At 45.1% G+C, this 22055-nt stretch overlaps 2 protein-coding genes and 2 long non-coding RNA genes across 5 annotated transcripts; 1 reads left to right on the top strand and 3 right to left on the bottom strand.

The window, feature by feature from the left end:
* Window positions 1-3219: 3219 nt before the first annotated feature.
* Window positions 3220-4558, bottom strand: LOC307202709 (olfactory receptor 5V1-like; the record flags this gene model as incomplete). The annotated part of the gene is made up of 2 exons (XM_079952876.1): window positions 3220-4192; window positions 4398-4558. The coding sequence occupies 2 exons, from the start codon at window positions 4556-4558 to the stop codon at window positions 3220-3222; spliced, it is 1134 nt and encodes a 377-aa protein (XP_079809002.1).
* Window positions 4559-6059: 1501 nt separating this feature from the next.
* On the bottom strand, window positions 6060-8691 carry LOC307202576. The gene is made up of 3 exons (XR_013832943.1): window positions 8572-8691; window positions 8224-8296; window positions 6060-6123 (listed from the first exon to the last, which is right to left on the bottom strand). It is a non-coding gene; the product is annotated as an uncharacterized lncRNA (long non-coding RNA).
* Window positions 8692-12042: 3351 nt separating this feature from the next.
* On the bottom strand, window positions 12043-21910 carry LOC307202537 (UPF0764 protein C16orf89 homolog). 2 transcript variants are annotated; one of them, XM_079952620.1, is made up of 8 exons: window positions 21057-21910; window positions 19993-20142; window positions 18433-18580; window positions 17736-17850; window positions 16332-16467; window positions 14804-14908; window positions 14000-14074; window positions 12043-13421 (listed from the first exon to the last, which is right to left on the bottom strand). In XM_079952620.1, exons 1-8 carry the CDS (start codon window positions 21226-21228, stop codon window positions 13351-13353), a joined length of 972 nt encoding a protein of 323 aa, XP_079808746.1. In that variant the 5' UTR covers window positions 21229-21910; the 3' UTR covers window positions 12043-13350. The 2 variants fall into 2 exon arrangements, with proteins under 2 accessions (XP_079808746.1, XP_079808747.1); XM_079952621.1 differs by lacking the exon at window positions 21057-21910 and adding an exon at window positions 20431-20493.
* On the top strand, window positions 20093-21219 carry LOC307202573. The gene is made up of 3 exons (XR_013832940.1): window positions 20093-20205; window positions 20451-20624; window positions 21118-21219. It is a non-coding gene; the product is annotated as an uncharacterized lncRNA (long non-coding RNA).
* Window positions 21911-22055: the final 145 nt, after the last annotated feature.

The following is a 22055-nucleotide window of genomic DNA, read 5'->3' as shown; positions in this document are numbered from 1 at the left end:
GTAAGGCGGCCACTTACACTGGAAAAGGATGCGTATTTGCATAAAATTTGCATGTGCTAATTTGTAGCTATAGATGCAAATTTAGAAATAACTACAGTGGTACCTCGGGTTACATACGCTTCAGGTTACAGACGCTTCAGGTTACAGACTCTGCTAACCCAGAAATAGTACCTCGGGTTCAGAACTTTGCTTCAGGATGAGAACAGAAATCATGCTGCTGCAGTGCGGCGGCAGCTGGAGGCTCGATTAGCTAAAGTGGTGCTTCAGGTTAAGAACAGTTTCAGGTTAAGAATGGACCTCCAGAACAAATTAAGTACTTAACCCGAGGTACCACTGTACTGTAATTTAAACAGGCATACCAAATCTCATTGTGATGGGAAAGACTGACCTGGGGGACCAGTGTGCCTTCTCTGTCCTCTGTCTAGGTGCTATAACATGGTGGGCAACTGCAACCCCCTCCTCCCTTTTATGACTTTAACTTCTCTTTCAAGTGGGCTTTGGACCTGACAGCCTTTCAGACAGGAGAGCTGTCCTCTAACAGCACTCCAGACTGAGGGCCATCTTATGTAAACTAAGACACACTGTCACCCGCCTTACAATCTAAAATTTGACACCAGGCAAACCACAAAGGAAGGGGGAGGTGCTGGGTTGAAGAGGCAAGGAATGTTTATTACTACGTTTATATCCCACCTTTTCTCCAAGGAGGTCAGTGATTTGAACCCTGCTCTCCCAGCAACTGGGGGACACGGGTGGTGCTGTGGGTTAAACCTAGGACTTGCTGATCAGAAGGTCGGCAGTTCGAATCCCCGCGACGGGGTGAGCTCCCGTTGCTTGGTCCTTGCTCCTGCCAACCTAGCAGTTCAAAAGCACGTCAAAGTGCAAGTAGATAAATAGGTACCGCTACGGTGTTTCCGTGACCCGGAAGCTGTACGCCTGCTCCTTCGGCCAATAAAGCGAGATGAGCGCCGCAACCCCAGAGTCACAACTGGACCTAATGGTCAGGGGTCCCTTTACCTCCCAGCAACTAGTTCAGCATTCTAACCACTACACCACATTTTGATTATCCCAGCTACATGTTGCTTAGGGTTGGGTGCAGGCTCCATTGCAATAGTGCAGCTAAGGCAGCAATCCTGACTAAGGTCACATCCACATCAGACATTTAAATCACACGGCTTCACCCAAAGACTTGGGAACTGTAGTTTACCCCTCACAAAGCTACACTTCCCAGAACCTCTAACAAACTACATTTCCTGGGATTCCAGGGATTGATGTTAGCTCCAAATGATTGCTAAAAAGCGGGTTTTTGCGTGGAAAGCTCCCGAGCCCCCAAAAAAGGTGTTCTGACACAGAGCTTTACAGGGTGGACCGTGTCTGGAAAGGTAAGTGTGGATAAACTGCTAGTTTCACTAAATTCAATGGAGCTTTACTCCCAGGTAAGTGGGGCTAGGATTGCACCCATAGGCCATCGTGTCATTTCCACTCTACCTTATTCCAGTCCTCTAATGGTATTTCGTTGGGATAGACGAGTAGTTTCAACCCGCTGCTTTGCACAGCTTGCTGCTCTGTGTGATGATTTTGCATTTGACCCTGAGACTTGCTTGCCTATTAGTTTCCTCAGCTGTGTTTACATGAAGCAGGTGGGGATATGAATCTGTGAGCAAGGGACAGCACATCACAAATCACTGGCCTAGCTCCTTTGTCTGCCCATTGAACCCACCCAACCACACCCAGCGCCTGCTGCCTGAGGACAACACCCCGCTGTCTAATGTTAGGGCAGGCTCTGAAATCTGTCAGCACCCCCACCTGCAGAGCAAAGTTGGAAAAAGTGGATAGAGAGAAGTTTTTTCCTTTAGTTGTCATAACATTAGAAACTGGGGCCATCCAATGAAGCTGAATGTTGGAAGATTGTCAGGATAGACAAAATACTTCTTCATGCAGTGCATAGTTAAGGCACCAAGCAAAAAGTTTGCTCTATAACCAGACCTTTGGCATTCAACTATTTGTGGCCTTTTAGAAATGAGTGGGATGTTTTAAATGCACCCCCCCCTCCACCCACCCTTGGTTTTAATATATCTATGTGGGTTTGTTGGTTTGTTGGCTGTAAGTCACTTTGGGGAGTCTTGGGCAGCAAGATAAAGCAATGAATGAATTTAATGAATAATAATAATAATAATTAAACTTTGGACTTGCTCCCACAGGAGGCAGTGATGGCGACCAACTTGGGTGACTTTAAAAAAGAATTGGACAAATTCATGGAGGACAAGACTATCAATGAGCATTAGCCAATATGGCTATGCTCTGCCTCCTGGTCAGAAGAAAAAGACCCAGTTGCTGGAAACCACAGGAGGGGAGAGTGTTGTTGTGCTCCTGCCCAGCTTGTGGGCTTTCTCTTGGCATCTGGTTGGCCACTGTGTGTACAGGATGCTGGACTAGATCTAGGACTCTCTTCTTTTGTTCTTAAGTCAGTGCACCTAAGAGGGTTGTAGACAGGCTGGGACAACCACATCTCTAAATCAATGTTTTGCATTAGCTAGGGTTTTGTTTTGTTTTGTTTTGTTTTCTGAGTGGGGTGGAAATTTGCTTTATAGATGGACAGCCTCCATTTAATGAATGAGAGCTTGGTTCAGAAACAATTCAAAGCGGGGCATATCAACAACCGCTGCCACCAACTGTCCTATCCAGTGTAGAGTTCCTCTTGCTCAGAGTGGATTTTCCAGGAGACTTTGGCTTAAGTGATCGGGGGGGGGGGGCACTGCTTGTCATTATGATAGCGAGCAGAACAGGGTGCTCAAAGTGGGAGGGAAGAAATTTAAAGTGTTCTTCAAAAAAATCTACTCTTAACAGCACAAGCATACCGGTACATGTTTACTCAGAGATAAATCCACTCCAAGTTCAATGAGGCTTATTCCCAGTGTACAGGACTGCAATCCTAGTTACTTCTTTGTCTTTTAAAGTGTCCTGCTATATCCACAATAATAGTAGCTAAATGGGAAAGTATCTTCTCACAGGAAACCCCAGTGTTTCTACATGAGTTATTGATTCTAAGTATGCCTTGTGGTTGGAAGGAGAAAAGCCAAGGGAGCAGGGGCTCATCCAGAGAGACACCAGGCAGCCTCCTCTGTGGATGGGTCTTTCCGCTTTCTGAATCAGGAACCTCAGGGTTCTAGCAAATAACAAAAATAGTAGATCTACTAAGCCTGGTATCTGCCCACCTTTGATTTAGAAGACGTTCCGCTTTGTGCTTGCCAGTCTTTTCACTGCCAGCTTCACTTCCTGGTTCCGTAGGCTGTATATGATGGGATTTAGCATGGGGGTTACAATGCAATACAGGGCTGAGACCAGTGTGTCCACATCTAAGGAATAGCCTGCACTGGGCCGGTTGTAATTAAAGAGAGCAGTCCCAAAGAACATAATGACCACTGCAAGATGAGACGTGCATGTAGAGAAAGCCTTCCTCCTGCCCTCTGTGGAACGGATCTGGAGGATGGCTAAAGCGATGAAGACGTAGGAGATGATGATGAAGAAGCAAGGGCTAACCCCAATGAACATGCTGGCTGTGTGGAGCACAATATTATTCAGGGCTGTATCCATGCAGGACAACTCCAAAAGCGGGGGGACGTCACACATAAAATGGCGGGTCTCCCTCGGCCCACAGAATGACAGGGTGGATGTCAAGAGAGTGTGTACAAGGGAGTTCAGGAAGCCCCCTGTCCACGACCCAGCCACCATTTGGAAGCAGACTTTCCTATTCATGATGACTGTGTACAGCAGCGGGTGACAAATGGCTACGTATCGGTCATAAGCCATGGCCGCTAGGAGGATGCACTCTGACCCAACACAAGAAATGAGGGAGAATATTTGGACCATGCATCCAGCGTAGGAGATGGTCTTGGACTCTCGGAGGAAATTTGCCAGCATTTGGGGGACGGTGGCGGTCATGTAGCAAAGATCAATGAAGGACAGGTGGCCGAGGAGGAAGTACATGGGTGTGTGGAGACGGCTGTTGGCCATGACAACCAGAATGATGAGGAGATTCCCTGTCAAGGTCACCGTGTAAACGATGGAGAAGGCCAAGAAGAAAAATATTTGCAATTCGGGATGGTTTGAGAATCCCAGGAGGACGAATTCACGGATGGAGGTTTGATTTCGGAGGTTTCCTACACATTGGGAAGAAGAAAGAGTATGAATGAAGCTTTGGAAGTCATGTGATGTAGTGATGGTCACTAACCTAAGCCTTATTTAGGTGTTCTCATCCCCAAAAGTTAAAATCTTGAGGGGGGGCAGTAATGGGGCGAGCATTATAACTCTGTGCACGCACACACACACGGCACCTCCTGAAGTCCTTTTTATTTTGCTTGCAATTATTTGTGCTCATGATGCTGTCAGGACTATTATACAAGATCCCACCTTCACTGTTGTTTGAGCCTGCAAAAGTTTTGGGGTGGACGTGCTCTTTCGTCTTCAATTTGTGCCTGTTCTGCAACTTCCTGCCAAAGTCCCGCAACTCTTTATACTGCAAACATTCTTGCTTATTTTTGTTCGGCTTTTGTTGTACCATAGTGCAAGGGAGCCCTTCTGGGCAGCAATAATGCAGTAATATTGGGAAGCATCACAGAGCAACGAAGAAAATGGAATGAGGCGTGGAGAGTCCAGTAGAAATCCATGCACAATGATTGCATTAAGATAAATTGAGTTCATTTTAGGCTTTGGTTAGATCCAGAATGTGCAGAATGTCCATTGTCTTTTCCATACATGCTTGACTTTCAGTTTTTTTCTCCTCCCTTCTTTGAAGTCTCTTTGGGAGATTGGTATTGGGAGTGTATTGGATAATGCGCAGTGGGAAAAGCTATGGCTTACTACTCCCACATTTAGATCTATCTCCAAAAAATTCAATGAAAACCCCTTAAAAATAATCTTGACTCCAGTCTGCCTGGCACATAAGGTAAAGGTAAAGGGACCCCTGACCATTAGGTCCAGTTGTGACCGACTCTGGGGTTGTGGCGCTCATCTCGCGTTATTGGCCGAGGGAGCCGGCGTACAGCTTCTGGGTCATGTGGCCAGCATGACTAAGCCGCTTCTGGCGAACCAGAGCAGCGCACGGAAACGCCGTTTACCTTCCCACCACAGCGGTACCTATTTATCTACTTGCACTTTGACGTGCTTTTGAACTGCTAGGTTGGCAGGAGCAGGGACCGAGCAACGGGAGCTCACCCCGTCACGAGGATTCGAACCGCCGACCTTCTGATTGGCAAGTCCTAGGCTCTGTGGTTTAACCCACAGAACCTGGCACATATGTTGGATAATTTATGCCCTCTTGTCTGCCCCCCCCCATACATGCCATTATCATCATCACCCTCCAAGATATGGAGAGAGAATTACTTCATTTTTACCTATTCATTATATCTTTTTCACAAAAGTTACAAAAATAAATAAATAAGCAAGACCTATTAACAGAGTAAAAAGGGCAACGTGTGTGGGAAGGGTGGTAGTTTTGAAGAAATCCAGCAAAAAAAGATTTACAGAAACAGACTTCTATTTAGCCTTCTGTGGTCACAACACACATTCCAGTAAACTATGAAATCCATCCATTTATCTGCAACATCCATCTATTCATTGCTTCTGGTGGGTCATTTCAATCAAATTTCTATTTTGTCTCCTTTTCATGAACCATGTATATATGATATGCAGTGCAAAGTTATATGGGGACATAAGCAAATAAAAAGTTTTCTTGGGAAATGGCGCAAACCTGATTTTCTGGTTTTTCAGATCATAGGCAGGTTGAACTAGTAAGACCTACTCAGCAGCCAACTTTTGTTAACACCACCAACTTTATCTAGGGAAATTCTAGAAAGCATTGTGGAAAAGGAGGAAATGAATGAAGATTGAGGATTTCTAATAGCAGAATGCTTAGAATGGCTTCTAAGCCATTGTGGCTCTTATGCTATATAAAATTTATTTAAGTATTCATACACCATTTAATTATTCACATTTCTAAGCAGCGGACTTAAAGAAAATGAGACAAGAAAACAAAAAAAAATTATCATAAAACCCAAATGATACCTTAAAATGCCGTATGGAGCAAGAAAGCGGGCTGGGGGTTCATCAGAAAAGATTGCAAAGCAGCTTGCAAGGGAAACAGAACAACAAAATTAAGTGATAGAATCTATAAAGCAATAACAGCATTGAAATCCATAGAACAGGGTTCCACTCCCTCCATGCCGCATGGATGCCACACACATTCACACACCAAACAAACTACACCTACATTTACACACACAAACATGCCTTCCCTCACTCTCAACAATTCCTTGTCCCAACAGCCCCCTAGACGCAGATTCAAAAGGAGCATAAGAAATGCTGGCAGCCTAAGACCAGGAGACTAAAACCAAATATAACTTGCAAATCTCTCTCTCTCTCTCTCTCTCTCTCTCTCTCTCTCTCTCTGTCTGTCTGTCTTGAGGATGCATACCCACCTTTCAGTTGAAAGGAGCTCAAGGTGGCTTATGGAAGGTAAAGGGACCCCTGACCATTAGGTCCAGTCGTGACCGACTCTGGGGTTGCGGCGCTCATCTCGCTTTATTGGCCGAGGGAGCCAGCGTACAGCTTCCAGGTCATGTGGCCGGCATGACTAAGCCGCTTCCGGCGAACCAGAGCAGCGCACGGAGACGCCGTTTACCTCCCCGCCAGAGTGGTACCTATTTATCTACTTGCACTTTGACGTGCTTTCGAACTGCTAGGTTGGCAGGAGCAGGGACCGAGTAACGGGAGCTCACCCCGTCGCGGAGATTCAAACCACCTACCTTCTGATCGGCAAGTCCTAGGCTCTGTGGTTTAACCCACAGCGCCACCCGCGTCCTGGCTTATGGAAAGTATGTGGCAAAAAAGGACAGAGGCATACAAGTAAAAATCTATCAACTGAAAATCTAACAATGTTACTTCAACGGTTCTGGATCCAAATGAAGAATGTCAAGGAAAGAGCTGCAGCAAATGGAACCCTTTGTTTTAAATGCTGTTTCTGCCTTCAGCTGGTCTCTGAGCAGCGTTTTGCTGATTCGTGACACCATGCATTTTACTTTAAGGGCTCTCCCACATTTCCACTTGTCTCGTGCCTAGAAAGCATGAGTCCAAGTGGTTTTCTGCTTGGCATGGCTCTGAGCAGTTTTGCATTTGCTCTGCTGCTTTCCCACTGAAAACCAACTCTTTAGCACCAAATCAGAACAAACAGCAATTGGGGAAACCAGGGGAAAGTGGTGGAGCAAAGGGAGGTTTGGATGAGCCCTAGATCAGAACCTTTTGCCTGCCAGGGGCTGCTGGACTACAACTCCCCTCATCCCTGGCGACTGACCATGCTGTCTGGGGTGATGGGAATTGTAGTCCAGCCACATCAGGAAGGCCACAGGTCCCATGCCTCTTCTTCCCCATCCTCCTCCTTCTCCTTCTTCTCTACAGCAGCTATTAAGGACATCTCCTGCATAGCTGTTCATATCAAACTAGCAGCCTCTTTTATACTGAGACATTGTTCCTGGTGCGGTTGGCCAAATCTGTCAATTTCAGTTTCACCCGTTTCTAATTTCCCCACTCTTAAGACCAGCTCTCCATATTTCAATAGTGCAGAACTGGCCCAGGTGCATAAGAGATCAATTATAAGAGATCAATCTTTTGGTGTGGCAGCACTCATACTTTGGAACTTTGTTGGCATCCGGCAGGCACCTTCACTGTACTCTTTTTGGCACCTGCTATAAACATTTTTCTTTAGGCCAGCCTTTTCATTCATGTATAATGTTGACATGAGCTCATGGGCTTTAGCTTAGCATTGATTTTAATTTTTAAAAATGTTTCAAACAGCTGTTTTTTCTGTTCTCTCTCTCTCTCTCTTTATTGATTATTTCCTTGTTTTATTCTTTTCGTAAACTGCTTTTAAGTTTTTTAAAAACCAAGCTGTATATAAATTTCTTTTCTTTTCTTTCCCAAGAAATGTCTTTTCTTTTCCAATACAGTATTCACATTTTCATGTGCAGTTTTGCTGCATATGTGGACATCTCTGCAAAGCAAATTTCCCCCAAATGCATTTGGGTGTGTTATTTTCACTAATGCATGCATTTTAATGCACATTTTAGCCTAGCCTATGCATTTTTGTACATATTACGAACTACATGCAAACTGAACCTAATTTCTCCCTTTGTTCCTCATTGCAGCTTCCACTTATACCATCTAAACACCTACCATTGAAGCTAGGAGCCATGATGGCTGCTGCAGAAGGCTGCCTCACTGGAACAGAATTGTGAAGCAAAGGAACCTGTGGACATGAAAGAAGAAAATAGAGGTGCTGCAGAGCATTTGAGAATCTGTTGCATGTATCTGTTGAAAAAAAATCAGTGTTTTTATAATGCGGCACAGCTAATCAGCGATGATGTTCCCTCACTATTGAGTACCAGCCCTTGTCTTTTCCCCCAGAATCTTTCCACATTTGTATTAATGCTGAATCTTCCTTTCTGAACCATCAGAGCTGGGTTAGCTAGAAAAACATCTACCCTGATTTTAATAAGAGGTGGGGGAAGAAGAGGTGCTTACCTTGCTGGGAGCCAAGGTCTACAGAAATGTGCTTACTTGGGTTGGCATTTTAAAATGCTTCTGTGCCTCTGAGGATATGTATTCACCGAAGGCTCTCAGATCCAGCAATCCACACCATGGGGGTTCTGTTGTCACGGATAATGAAAAGGGAATAATTAACATAAGAAAATACGAAGAGCCTGCTGGATCAGGACAGTGGCCCATCTAGGACAGCATCCTGTCCTCACAGTGGCCAACCAGGTAAGAAAAATCTAGCTTAATATTGTCTACATCAGGGGTTGTCAACCTGGTCCATTCCACCCACTAGTGGGCGTTTCAGGATTCTAGGTGGGCGGTAGGGGGTTCTATGGCAAAAGCTGAATCCTCCTTCCATCGAGCACTGGTGGGCGGTAAGAAAGATGCATTAGTGGGCGGTAGGTATAAAAAGGTTGACTACCCCTGGTCTGGGACACGGGTGGCACTGTGGGTTAAACCACAGAGCCTAGGACTTGCCGATCAGAAGGTTGCAGTTCGAATCCCCGTGATGGGGTGAGCTCCTGCTGCTCAGTCCCTGCTCCTGCCAACCTAGCAATTTGAAAGCACACCAGCGCAAGTAAATAAATAGGTACCGCTCCAGTGGGAAGGTAAACGGCATTTCTGTGCGCTGCTCTGGTTTGCCAGAAGCGGCTTAGTCATGCTGGCCACATGACCTGGAAGCTGAATGCCGGCTCCCTCGGCCAATAAAGCGAGATGAGCGCTGCAACCCCAGAGTCGGCCACGACTGGACCTAATGGTCAGGGGTCCCTTTACCTTTACCTTACCCCTGGTCTACATTGACAATGGCTGTCCAAGCTTTAAGGCAAGGGCCTCTCCAAGCTGCATTTGGAGATGCTGAGACTTGATCTTGGGACCTTCTGCATGCAGAGCACATGCTCTGCCACCGAGCCAGGCTCCTTCCTCAAGCATTTCTAGGGGTCTACCCTAAACAACCCTGTTTGTGATGTACCCGCCAACATTTATCTGATGAAACGGGGATATCCTAAGGAAAAGCAGGACATTCTGGGATCAAATCAGAAACCGGGACGGCGTCTGTAAATCCAGGTCTGTCCCTGGAAAATAGGGACACTTGGAGGGTCTGTGACTGACACTAGGGTGGTCACAGAAGTGTCACTAGAGAAGCAAACAGTGCCTAAACGGAGACACAATGCATCACACCCTAGTGGGGAAGATGGTGAGCAGGTGACTTGTGTTGTTGGGGTCTACTAATCGGGCCCAAGCTGCCTTGGTCACTGAAAAGCCAATAAATGCTATAGACAAAGGAGATTCCCATAATCACTCATTTATTCAGCTGAGTAAAACAGAGCAGGCGAGCCACACTCACCAGTGTGATGGTGAAGCCTCTCCAAATAGCCTTTGTTCATAATAATAATAATAATAAATTTTATTTATATCCCGCCCTCCCCAGCCGAAGCTGGGCTCAGGGCGGCTAACAACAATCAAAATAATCCAACGATTCTAAAAACATTTCATTATAAAAATTAATTAATTAAAATCATACTTTTTATAGGCACCCCCCTCCCTTTCCCTCTATCAAAACATCCTGCCCTCAAGGTCTTGAAGGGGAGAGTTGCCTGGCAGAGGGAGGTTTTCCTGAAAATCACCTAGTAACTTTATCTGGTCTTCACATATTTGTGGCTCACCTTCCTAAATTCCAAAGCAGGCAGTTTTTTTTACAGAAGCAAAATAGTGTTGGTTAGGCTAACCAAAAAAACAGGACAAGGCCTCTGTGGCTTTTCCGGAGACTCCACAGTGTGCCTCCTCACTCTGCTCTGCTGGTGCTCACTGGGTGTGGGCAACTTTGAGGCCCCCTTTTCTCTCCTTCCTTGGGATTATTTATCTTTAAACTGCTCTTGAGCAAGGCAGCCCTTCAAAGAGAGAACCCATCAGATGGAGAGGGTTGTCCTCTGTACAGTAAGACACACTGTCACACTTGTAGGTTCATGTGGATGTAGGCCAGGGCTGGCCCACCCATGAGGTGAGGTGAAGCCGTGGGGAGCAGTTGGGAGAGGTGTTCTTTGCTGCACAGTTTGTATATATGCCTGAATAAAACTGCATATCCTAAAGACACTACTGTCTCCGCTGAGCCTCATTCCAAGGGAACCGAACCCTGGGCAAGTGTTGGAATCCAGTGAATACAATTGGCACAGTTGCTTTCAGTCCACAGAAAATACATTCTTGATTATGTCGTCCCCTATTTGCAGTGTGTTTCCTTTGCATGGAAATGAATGGGGTGAAATAACATAACGATGATGCCATTTGTGGAATTATGTAAATTACATTAAGTGTGTGATTTTGCCACAGTGCTTGTGGGGGTTTTTTGGAAGATGATCTGCAGCAGAATGGAAACAGTGCTCGCTTTCAAATCTCTACTCAGCCATTAAACTCAATGGATGATATTGGGGTCAGTCACTCGCTCTCAGCCTAACCTACCTCACAGGTTCAGGTAGGTAGCCGTGTTGGTCTGACACAGTTGAAATAAATAAAAAAATTAAAAATTGTCCAGCTTATATCCAGAACAAACTTAGTTGGTTTCTAAGGTGCTACTAGACATTTTTAATTTGAATTTATTTATTTCTACCTCACAGGGTTGATGTTAGGATAAAATGGGGGGTGGGAGGAGGACTATGTACGCCACCTTGAGCTCCTTGGTGGGATAAAGCAATGTTATAAATAAATGCATGTGAAATACTGGGTGGAGCAGAAAACAATGGCTTCTTACATCCCTAGCAGCAGCCATTGTTTTAAGAAATACCTTGACTAAAATTTGGATAATGGACACATGTAAATGCCTCGGGGGTCAGATCCAGCTGCTGGACCTTTATCCAGATAATGCACACTAAGAGAACAGCAGGCTCATAAGAGATGCAAACGACTTAACTTCTTGCAATGTTTATTTTTTAACCTGTTCCCGGAGGAACTGTCCCTCAGCTACTGCTATGTAAAGCACAATGTGGGGGATCATTAAAAGTTAGCTGTAGTTTTTTTTTCCCTAGTAAAGGACCTGTTTAACTTTCAGATGTGGTGCCTGGGGCCTTATTATTGTCTCCCAGCTTTCTTTAAAATGCTTCAGGGGGGAATTCCTTATTAAGATATGTTTGAGACTGATTTTTCTAGTCTCCAGTGCATTCCAAACTCGAAACCATCCCTCTGGCTTTTGGTTAGCTCAAAACCAAAATAACTATATACATGGGAGACTTTGCTTTGTTTTTGTTTTAGTGTCAAGAAAAGCAACATTATGTCTTCTAAACATACATTTTCCCTTTGTGTTCTAAATAGCTGGGGGGGGGGAGGAATCACACATGGACACTTTAGCGGGATTTGTTTCATATTATCACAAAGGTTGCACCACCCCCAACATCTACTGAGTGGTAGCAAGATTCCAGGGGGTTCTTCGTGTTTCCATTAGGAATCAAAGTACAGCAGAGGCTGTCATGTCTTTAATAAATATGGTTTATTAACACACTTTTACAACTTGAGTGTAGATGTAATGCAGACTTGAACAATGCCTGTTGAGGTCTTGAACCAAAAATCGTAATCAACCATGGCAGAAACCTGAGCATCCAGGTGGAGAGACGACAAGTCAGATCTTAGGGTACTTGAAGATGCGGTTTATTGCAAAAATAGAGTAAGTACATGGGTGGCACATTCAGATGGAAATGGCAATTATTTGGTTAAAACCATAGAGAAGGCAGAAGATATGGAAGACTGGGAGAAGCAGGATAGCACACAGTGCCAAGGAGGGAACAATGCAAATGGAGCCAGATAGACAAGCAAGGAGCCTAATTAGATTGGATAAAAGAGATTAAAAGGTAAGTGATGCCTAGGCTAGGTGTGGATGAAGCTGTCCATCAGAGGCCATATCTGCACCAGACATTTAGAACACAAACCTCTGTGCAGAAGCTGGAAGCATGTGGCTGGAATGCAGCCTACTGTACAAAAGTTAAGAGTCACATCTGTTGTGACACTCACTTTTTGCCTCTGGCCTCACCCACACTACTGGTATATGGTCCTTGGGTTGAAGAAATTGACTTAAGTTGTGCACAACAGAACCTGCACACCACTCATTCCCTTAAAACTGCAGCAGCTTGTGTTTTCAGTGTGCCTAAATGCTTAGCTTTGGAGCATGCCGTGGCTAAACAGCTCCCCTTTCGTGCTCATTGGGCAATTTCTAGGACAATGGAGACAGAGACCCTGCTGCAGAAATTGTCTTTGGCGATCACTCATACCGGAGTAAGATTATCTTCCATAAACACGGTTTTAACAATGAGTCTGTAAGTGACTGTGGAGGCCAATTCTGGATCCACACGTCCTTCCACAGTGGGGACATTGGTTTCCGGGCGGGTGTTGATCACGGTGTGAATTTGCCAAGCGTGCCTTCCTCTTAGCACGTTTCTCCCTTGCTTCCTGAGCATGAGTGTTCTTACAGAAATTTCTTACAGAAATTGCAAGAGGTCTTCAACCCCAAAGATCCTGGGCCAGCACATCACTGCCCCATCCCCATGCTAGGGAGACAGTTCAAGAAGACGGTGAGTCTCCTCCCCGTCCTAATGAGGGAGCAGTACAGCACCCCACAATATGAATATGATTTTTCCAGCTCCCTGGTTGACCGGGATGTTGAGAGCACAGTCATGTTGACTAGCACCCAAAATGTACCTAGAGAGAAGAGCGACAGGTCCTGCATTGCATAATAAAGCCAGAAAGTTAAGCTCAGTTGCATAAGAAGAAAGAAGCATGAAAGCATCAGAACTCATAGTGGAGAAATCCTCCAATCGCTCCTACGGCCACGGCGGTGTTGTGAGAAGCACATTCACCTGCAAGGAAATGAGACTTTTGGTTATCAAAGGGAAGAGAGGGTCGTCATTTAAACTGGGGGTGGGGAACCTTTGGCCCTCCTGTTGTTGCTTAACTACAGCTTCCATCAGCACTGGGAAGCATGGCCAAGGCCAAAGGATGCTTGGAGTTCTAGTTCTGGGAAATTCTGGGAAGGTTCCCACAAACTATATAGTCTCAACAATGGGCTCTGTGCTTTATAGGTTTCTTACAAACATGGAACAAGTGTTATGTGGCACTTGCAATGGTGCCAGTTTTGCAGCTCAAAGCCGTCAAGCAGACACATACAGGGTAAGGCAATCTCACAGATAAACTGTTCCCAAGTTGTTATGGTCTTCATATACTAATAGTAACAGCTTGAACTTTGCCTGGTAGCAAATTGGTAGCCAATGCAGGTCTCTGAACAAAGTATTAGACATACTCAGAGTAGCATATCCATTGAAATCAATGGATCCGATGGGTCTACTCATGGGTGACTTGGTACGTTATTTTTAAAATGTGTGACAGGTTGGGAGACAATTTTTATCTATGCACCCACCCCAGTTGCCATTATCTTTACCTTCAAGAATCTTCTCCGCTCTCTTTACTCTTCGTGCTTCCTTATGATGGTCTTCAGAAACTGGGCTGGAGGAGTCTAACAGGTCACCGAGAAAGAAAGAGTCATTTGCTTGAAGGCAGAGGATGTGCTTTAGAATGTGGGTCCTCATTCAGTCACAAACTTACGAGGCAAACTGTGCATGTTACTCAGTGGGATTTCCCACTGAGCTTGATGGGACTTTCAGAGTAAACATAGACACATCTGCTCTGAAGTAAGTCTTGTTCTCTTCCATAGGGTTTACTCCAAGGTAAGAGGGTATAGGATTGTAGCCTTATTCTTTACCTACAGTGCAATCCAAACCCAAGATCTGCCAAGATGAGAGTTTGGATCTGGCAGTTTTTGGACTTTCCCAGCTTGGGTACCTTACGCCGGTTGAGCCAGAGATACACCAGGGTAAGTCCCTCAGCCAGTACGACTTAAACCAGAGTAAGTTAAAAAATGGGAGGTTTTCGGAGGGTGTGAACAAAGCTAGATTCACCCAGTGGCAGAGCTGCATGCTCCGGCACCGGGAGCGGAGAGCAGGCGGGGGTGCGGCTCGCCATCCACAGGGGTGTGGCGCCCGGTTCGGTTGGAGGGTGCATGGTGAGCATCTGGGGGAGCGGCCATGATGGTACCCCCTTCCCCGAAATTTGCCTAATCCTATTGGATTTGTAGCAACTCTACTCAAGTTGCAGCATTCATTTTCTCCATAGATTTTTTTAAAAAACACAAATTATGTAATTTGCACTCTAGCACTGGATGAATCAAACAGCAGTGCTCACTCACCGAACATCCAGAAACATCCTCTTTCCCTTTTTTGCCAGTTGAGAATGATGTCCAACCACCGTGGTTTATAGAAATCAGAGAATCCAGCCAGGCCACAAAACAAAACTGAGAGACAGAATGCAAACATGTTAAATGGCAACTATTGTCTTCCATCCATCCTTCCTTCTTTCCATCCATTATAGAACCCAGCAGTCAGTCTCTCACCCAAACACCAAGCAGACTTGGACCAGCTTAACTTCAGCAAAGATGGTAGCCTCACATGTCTTCATGGGGCCCTGCCCTTCTTATTGTGCATTTGTGATGCTTTGTGCTCAGGGTGCTATTTGGATGGCCCAACACAATCCTGCCTCCAACCTTATTCATGCCCGCAAAAGTTTTGGGGTGGACATACTGCTACATTTCTGTTCAGTGCTTATCTTGCATTTTTGTTGTTGTTGTTGAAATCCTTTAACTTTTCATACCACAAATGTTCTGAGGGTTTTTTGGTCCCATTTTTATGCAGTGGTACCTGTTAGGATTGTCCTACTTTCGTGTAGGACCCTGGCAGAGACACATGCCCGACTGGCATGTCCTCTCCCTCCTGGTCGATCGTTCACGAGCTTCAAAAGCTTTCTTCAGCCTGAACATCACAGCGACTGATGCCAAAAGGCATTAGCACGCTTAGGGATCCTGCAGAGTATTGCAGTTCATGTAACAGAACTCAGTAGCACAGCATTTTGGCTAATCTACTTTATTTACATATAGTACACGCGGAGCATTCTGACTTAACTCCTTCCTCTTTCCCATCAGACAACAAAGAAAGAAAGAAAGAAAGAAAGAAAGAAAGAAAGAAAGAAAGGACGGACAATAGCCCTACATTCTGGAACACAGTAGCACAAAACATCCTGTCTCCATCACTTCCCACACTGTGGAATGAAAACATATACCGTCATGTGACAGACAACAATCTCATGACTGCAACATGGAGCTAGCATCCTAACAGTACCTTGGTTCTCAAACGCCTTGGGCTCAAACAACTTAGAACCTAAACACTGCAAACCCGGAAGTAAGTGTTAGGATTGCGAACTTTTTTTGGAAGCTGAACGTGCTCCGTTTTGAGTGCCATACTTCAGTTTTGAGTGTTACGCTGAGGTCTGCCTGTTTTTTGCTATTTATTTTGCATTTTTCTTTTTGCGGCTCTTTTTGTTTTGTTTTTGTGACTGTGGAACCCAGTTCAGCTACTGACTGATTGTGTGACTGCAGTACATTGTTTAGTGCTTTCATTTTATGGATCAGTGATCTTGTTAGATAGTAAAATTCATGTTAAATTGCTTTTTTAGGGGTTGTTTTTAAAAGTCTGGAACGGATTAATCCATTTTGCATTACTTTCTATGGGGAAGCATGCCTTGATTTTGGAATGCTTTGGTTTTGGAATGGACCTCCGGAACAGATTAAGTTTGAGAACCAAGGTACCACTGTAAAGTGGTTCCCTGAGTGAAGCACACTGCCTTGAACAGTGACACTACAACACAGCAGTAAGGCCACTTACTGTTTTCCGTAAAAAGGTCTCCCACGGTCCCTAGGAGTGCTTGCTTTTCAGCTTCAACATTGATTTGCATCATTAAGTGACAGAACACACTCTTGTAATATTGCGCATTGTGGAAGAGGGGATCCGAGCATCCTTTCTAGATGTGAACAAGAAGCAGGGGAAGAAAGACTGTTTTTCATATACCATCTTGTAGCACTCAGTTTTGCTTGTCAAGAAAGGGATGGTGAAGAATGGAAGTATTCAGCTAATCAGAGAAACTGTCACTGCTCTTCCTCCCAATATCATCATTAAACTACATAGAGAGAACCAGTGTAAATATTCACAAATATTCAACACTCTGAAGATTTCCAGTTTCGCCAGGACACATTTGAGTGGGAAAATCTAGAATGAGACTTTTGAACCTTAAAAGATTCAAAATGAGTGTGCTTTCAACCCAATGGCATTTTGTGATTGTTTACATAGGTAAAAGCCCCTATTCCCCTCACAGAGCTACAATACCCAGAGTGATTTAACAACCAGTCATTTTCCCTAGCAATTCCCAGGGAATTGTCACTCTGGAATGGGAATAGGGGGGGGGGGTCTCTTAAGAAGTCTCAGGACCTGTAAGAAAGTATGGTCCCCAGGATTCCTTGTGGGAAGTCATGACTGTTTAAAGTGGTATAATAGTTCTTTAGATTTTCTGTTGATAACTGAAGTACTGGAAGGGCAATTTTCACCAAGATAGTGGCTGCATTGTGGTCCTGCAAGAAACCATCCCCGCTCCTAGCAAGGATTCTTTTTAAAAAAACAACAACCCAAAACCCAATACCCCATAACCCATAACCCAACTGCAATTTACACAATTATGTAACATGCAGTTAGCCCTAAATATAAGTGCTTTCCACCTAACAGCTGCTCTCAAGTACTAAATACCATTACATGTCAACCATTAAATACTACCCAGTACTAAACCAATGCATGTCAACTATCAATGCTGTCAAATTTTGACACTGAATGTTAAAACCACATCAAATACAGACAGTACAACTTATTCTATGAATATTTGACCAGTCTGTTCAAGCACACACATTTATGTACAATGTGCCTCAGAAGTCATTCACAAACATTAACCTGTTTTAACTGTTTTTAATTCTCAATTAAATTGTCACTGGTCCTGGGTCCTGCGAGTGAAAGGTGGGTAATAAATTACTCTACTACCACCACCACCACTAGAGTAGTACTAATCTAGTAGTAGTAGTAGTAGTAGTAGTAGTAGTATTCATGGTACTTTTCGTCCAAGGTTCTTGATTCTGGATGAAAGGTGATATTCTGAACATAATGCTAGGCTCATTCCCATTCCCTACCCCTGCCCGCCCCCCATTAATGTTTCTGCCCTGTTAGCAAAGCACATGGCCAACTCCTTACCATCTCCGCAAACAGGAAGTAGAAAAGCTGATGGGACAGGCCATATCCTGAGCAGTGTGTTTTTATCATGATGCTTCTGCAGTTATCTGGAACAAGGCAAGGTGTGCCACCGGCCCTTTTGTAGAAAAGCATGGCATTAGGCAATTTCAAGAGCCAGACAGGTGAGAGATTTGTGTAACAGGCAACCCATGCTTCGGGGGTACCTGGACTGCATGAGACACACCAGTACTGTGGTGTTAAACCAAGATACTGTTGCATGCACCCCAATCTCTAGGTGGCGAGAGACTCCTGGGGTTCCAGCCATTACCTAGCATTTGGTTTTCTTAAAATGAAGGTCAACAGACACTGTGGCATCTTTAGGATTCATGGTTTCATTTACATATATAAATCTAGAGCAGGGGTCGGCAACCTGCAGCCCATGGGCCACAAGTGGCCCACGGGGATCATTTAAACGGCCCACGAGCCGCCCCCGAACTGCCTGCTTGGCAAGTCCCCCAATGCTGCACTAAACTGGTGCAGCGCGGAGCAGGGACTCACTTCCGTGGCACCGGAAATCACGTTTGTGCAGACGCGATCTGGCCCACAGAACGATCTCCGAGGGAGTGAACCGGCCCAGGTGAGGTAAACCTTGCCGACCCCTGATCTAGAGTCACAATGTTAACACTAGGTGTGACAGAAAGGTAAGCAAAATTCCTACCCTGATCCTAGCAGGATGGATATGCAGGAATCGCTTGTATCCAAGTCCAGACATGAGCCGTTGGTTGGGGAGAAAGAAACAGGAGGGTCATTCTGAGCCCACTGATGGGGAATCTTCCAAAACCCTGGGCTTAAAGCTTGATGAAATGCTGCAGGGAGGGGTGGGTAGCAAGGGGAAGAGATAATTGTTATTATTTTGCAATGACTTAGTTTGTAGGCAATAATACTGAGCTAGAGAGACCATTGTTATGACTTGGAATAGGGGAGCTTCCTATGTCCCAATAGGACAGGGGTAGGGACGCGGGTGGCGCTGTGGGTAAAACCTCAGTGCCTAGGGCTTGCTGATCGCATGGTCGGCGGTTCGAATCCCTGTGGCGGGGTGAGCTCCCGTCTTTCGGTCCCAGCTCCTGCCCACCTAGCAGTTCGAAAGCACCCCTAAGTGCAAGTAGATAAATAGGTACCGCTTTATAGCGGGAAGGTAAACGGCGTTTCCATGTGCGGCACTGGTGCTGGCTCGCCAGAGCAGCTTCGTCACGCTGGCCACGTGACCCGGAAGTGTCTCTGGACAGCGCTGGCTCCCGGCCTCTTAAGTGAGATGGGCGCACAACCCTAGAGTCGGACACGACTGGCCCGTACGGGCAGGGGTACCTTTACCTTTACCTTAGGAACGGATGACAACAGTAAATCTATGAACCCTTACATGGCTAAGAGGCAGGTGCATCCTGCCTGGGGGCCTCATTGCCCTGACTACATTCAAACATATTTGATACACATGTCAATTTTGTGTGGATACCTATTTGAACTTAGGGAGGGCTGGCATTATATGTTTCATTTAAGATTCATATACTGACGATCACTGTAACTGCAATGTGAACTGATGGTGGCTTAATGTTTTTATTAGTACAATTTACATATTAAATTTTATCATATTTTATTTTATTTTCTCTCTTTTTCTTCTTCTTCTTTCTCTTTTCTTCTTATTTAATTTGCAAATAAAAATCAATAATAATAATAAGACAGGGTGGGGAATCGTTTTCTGCCCAAGGGCCACATTCCCTTCTTGGCAACCTTCTGGAGGCCATATGCCAGCGGTGGGTAGGGCCAGAAGCAAAAGTGGGTGGGGCAGTACATGCAAATTTTACCATTGTTCTGTAGGCTAATTTCTGCACACACTTGCTGTCTTCCACAGGGGCGGCCCATCCCGTTTTGCCACCTGAGGTCTACCTCAGGGACAGACTGGTCCTGATACTCCAACCAGTCCAACGTGAGGGGTTATCAAAGTTCAGGGACACATTCCAGCCAGGCAGAAACATTTCTGGGTGAAGCAGGGCCATTGAGGGTTGTGGCCTGGGGAGAGTTCCAGGGGCCAGAAAGAGAGGCCTGGAGGGTGACATTTCCCCCCTGGGGTTGAGCCTTGTCACCCCTGTGATAAGTCACCTTGAAACATGGGGGTAGCAGATATTTGGGGAACGTCTTTGCCCTAAAGACAGATTCCTGCCTGCCTACAGTCCTGTCTAGCTGCAGCCCATCCCCACTCCACATTGGTGAGGTTTGATGCTACCTCTGTAAGAACCCGGCTCGTTCTTCTCTAGAGCACGCTTTGCCTTTTCAATCAGAGCTGACACCTTCGCATCCAAGCGCCGCACTCGCACTCGCTCCGACTCTAATCCAGACACCGAGGCCCATTTCTCCAATGTTCCATTCAGATACGCTGGATATTTAGAGAAGGGAAAGAAGATGTTTGAATCCTGCCTCTAAAGGATGAAGAGTTGGGGTGGGTCAATTCCCTCCCCCCCCCCCGTTATATCCAACTAAGTTCTATTCACTGTAAACCTATTGACATTGGTGAACCTAAGTGAGTCATGCCTATTTACTTCAATGGGTCTACTCTGGGTAGGACCAGCATTGGACACAGCCCACAGTTCTTCACATTTCTGCACTAGTGTTCTCTCTCTCTCCCTCCCCACCCCCCTAAATAAATCTACACTTATTTCTTTACTTTCTGGCCCCTTCATTCAGTGTTATAACAAAGACAATTTTGCCTCTGTCTAGAAGAACCTGAAGGAAAAGCTGCTTGGTTTTTAATGCTCAGAGGGGTAGGAAGCACTCCTCACCCAAGAAAGACGTCTGGAAAATGACTGTACAAAATAAAGTCACACCCAGACTTAACGAGTGAAGCTGGCAATTTTTAAGGTGAGAGGAAAGAAAGAAAGAAAGAAAGAAAGAAAGAAAGAAAGAAAGAAAGGCGGTGTAATAGGAAGAATTAGTCTAAAACACACTTAGCTAGGGATGGAGCCCCATTGAACATAATGGGACTTAGGGCTCAGCCACACTTTCCTTTTGCCCTACTCTTCACAGACAAAGGCCCACATTTTGTAGGCCCTGAGCTTTCCCTACAAAAACCTGCTCAGTCAGAGCAAATGTCATTTTAGGTTTTCTAGGGGTTGCTTCAGTTCAGCTTCAAAGAGCGAGTTTTCATGGGGAAAGCTCCGGAGCTAAAACACCAAAAGCGCACGGACCATGCCTGGAAAGAGGGGAGGAAAGGTGAGTGTGGGTAAGCCATTATTCCTGAGTAAACATGCCTAAGGGTTGTGCTATATGTCTCCAAAGTAGCTGGAACTGTACCTTGCAACAGACGATATCCAAACACTCCATCTATGTTGAGTTCATTATATTGCTCTTCCAGGAACAAAGTTGCTTTCTCCAGTGCGGAGATGATCGAATTCCTCTTGTCCTCACATCTGGATAAATTCAGGTTAAGGAGGAAAATCAACAGCTGGAAACGGAGGAACAGCATGCTTTGCTAGAAGGGCTCTGCCACTGAGGAGTGCCAGTTGCTTCTGAGCCTGGGAAGTGTCCTGCTCCACTCTTTCAAAGCAAAATATTTTCTGTGCAAATACTTGTCAAAGGGAGGGACAAAGCACTACACTATGACTCCGTGGACACCTTCGGGAAACATTTGCATGGTATGTGAATGTCCAGGTGCTGTTCTTCTGATGAATCATTTGCACACATCCTTTCTCCTGGATGTGCAGGGTAGCTCAGGTGGTACAGCATGAGAATCTCGGGTTTGTGGGTTCAAGCCCCATGTTGGGCAAACAATTCCTGCATTGCAGGGAGTTGGGCTAGATGACCCTCATTGTTCCTTCCAACTCTATGATGCTATGAATTTCATCTTCCTCTTGATCCTTTAGTCAGTCCATGTATTCTGGTTCTTTTCAGTGGCTGTTTCTTCTAGAATTTCAGCATGAGAGATACCTGAATCCAGTCCTCTTCAGGGGACAAATCAAATCTACTCCAACCCCCCTGAGTTAACCATTCTGAGCTTTCAGCTTGAACAACTTCAGTTGACAAGTTTACCTCCTCTTCTTTAAGAATTTCTCTTTTTAAATTAGTGTTTCAGGCTTCTTCCATAAATGTAATGTTCCGCAGTTCAGTCTAAGGTGTTTGTGTATAGAGTGGATGTTTCTTTTTATTGCTCTCCTTTTCTTTACTTTTTTAAAATAATATTTTTATTAAAGTTTTCTTGGTTTACAAAGGTATGCTCAATGTCTCTTTTTTCAAGTTACATTTTCCATAGGTCAGTTTCATTTGTTGAGACATTAGGGTTACATTAGGAAGAAA

Source organism: Podarcis cretensis (assembly GCF_951804945.1).
Source record: "Podarcis cretensis genome assembly, chromosome: 14".
Classification (NCBI taxonomy): domain Eukaryota; kingdom Metazoa; phylum Chordata; class Lepidosauria; order Squamata; family Lacertidae; genus Podarcis; species Podarcis cretensis.
The sequence above is the reverse complement of the archived record's forward strand: the minus strand, read 5'-3'. Positions and strand labels throughout refer to the sequence as shown.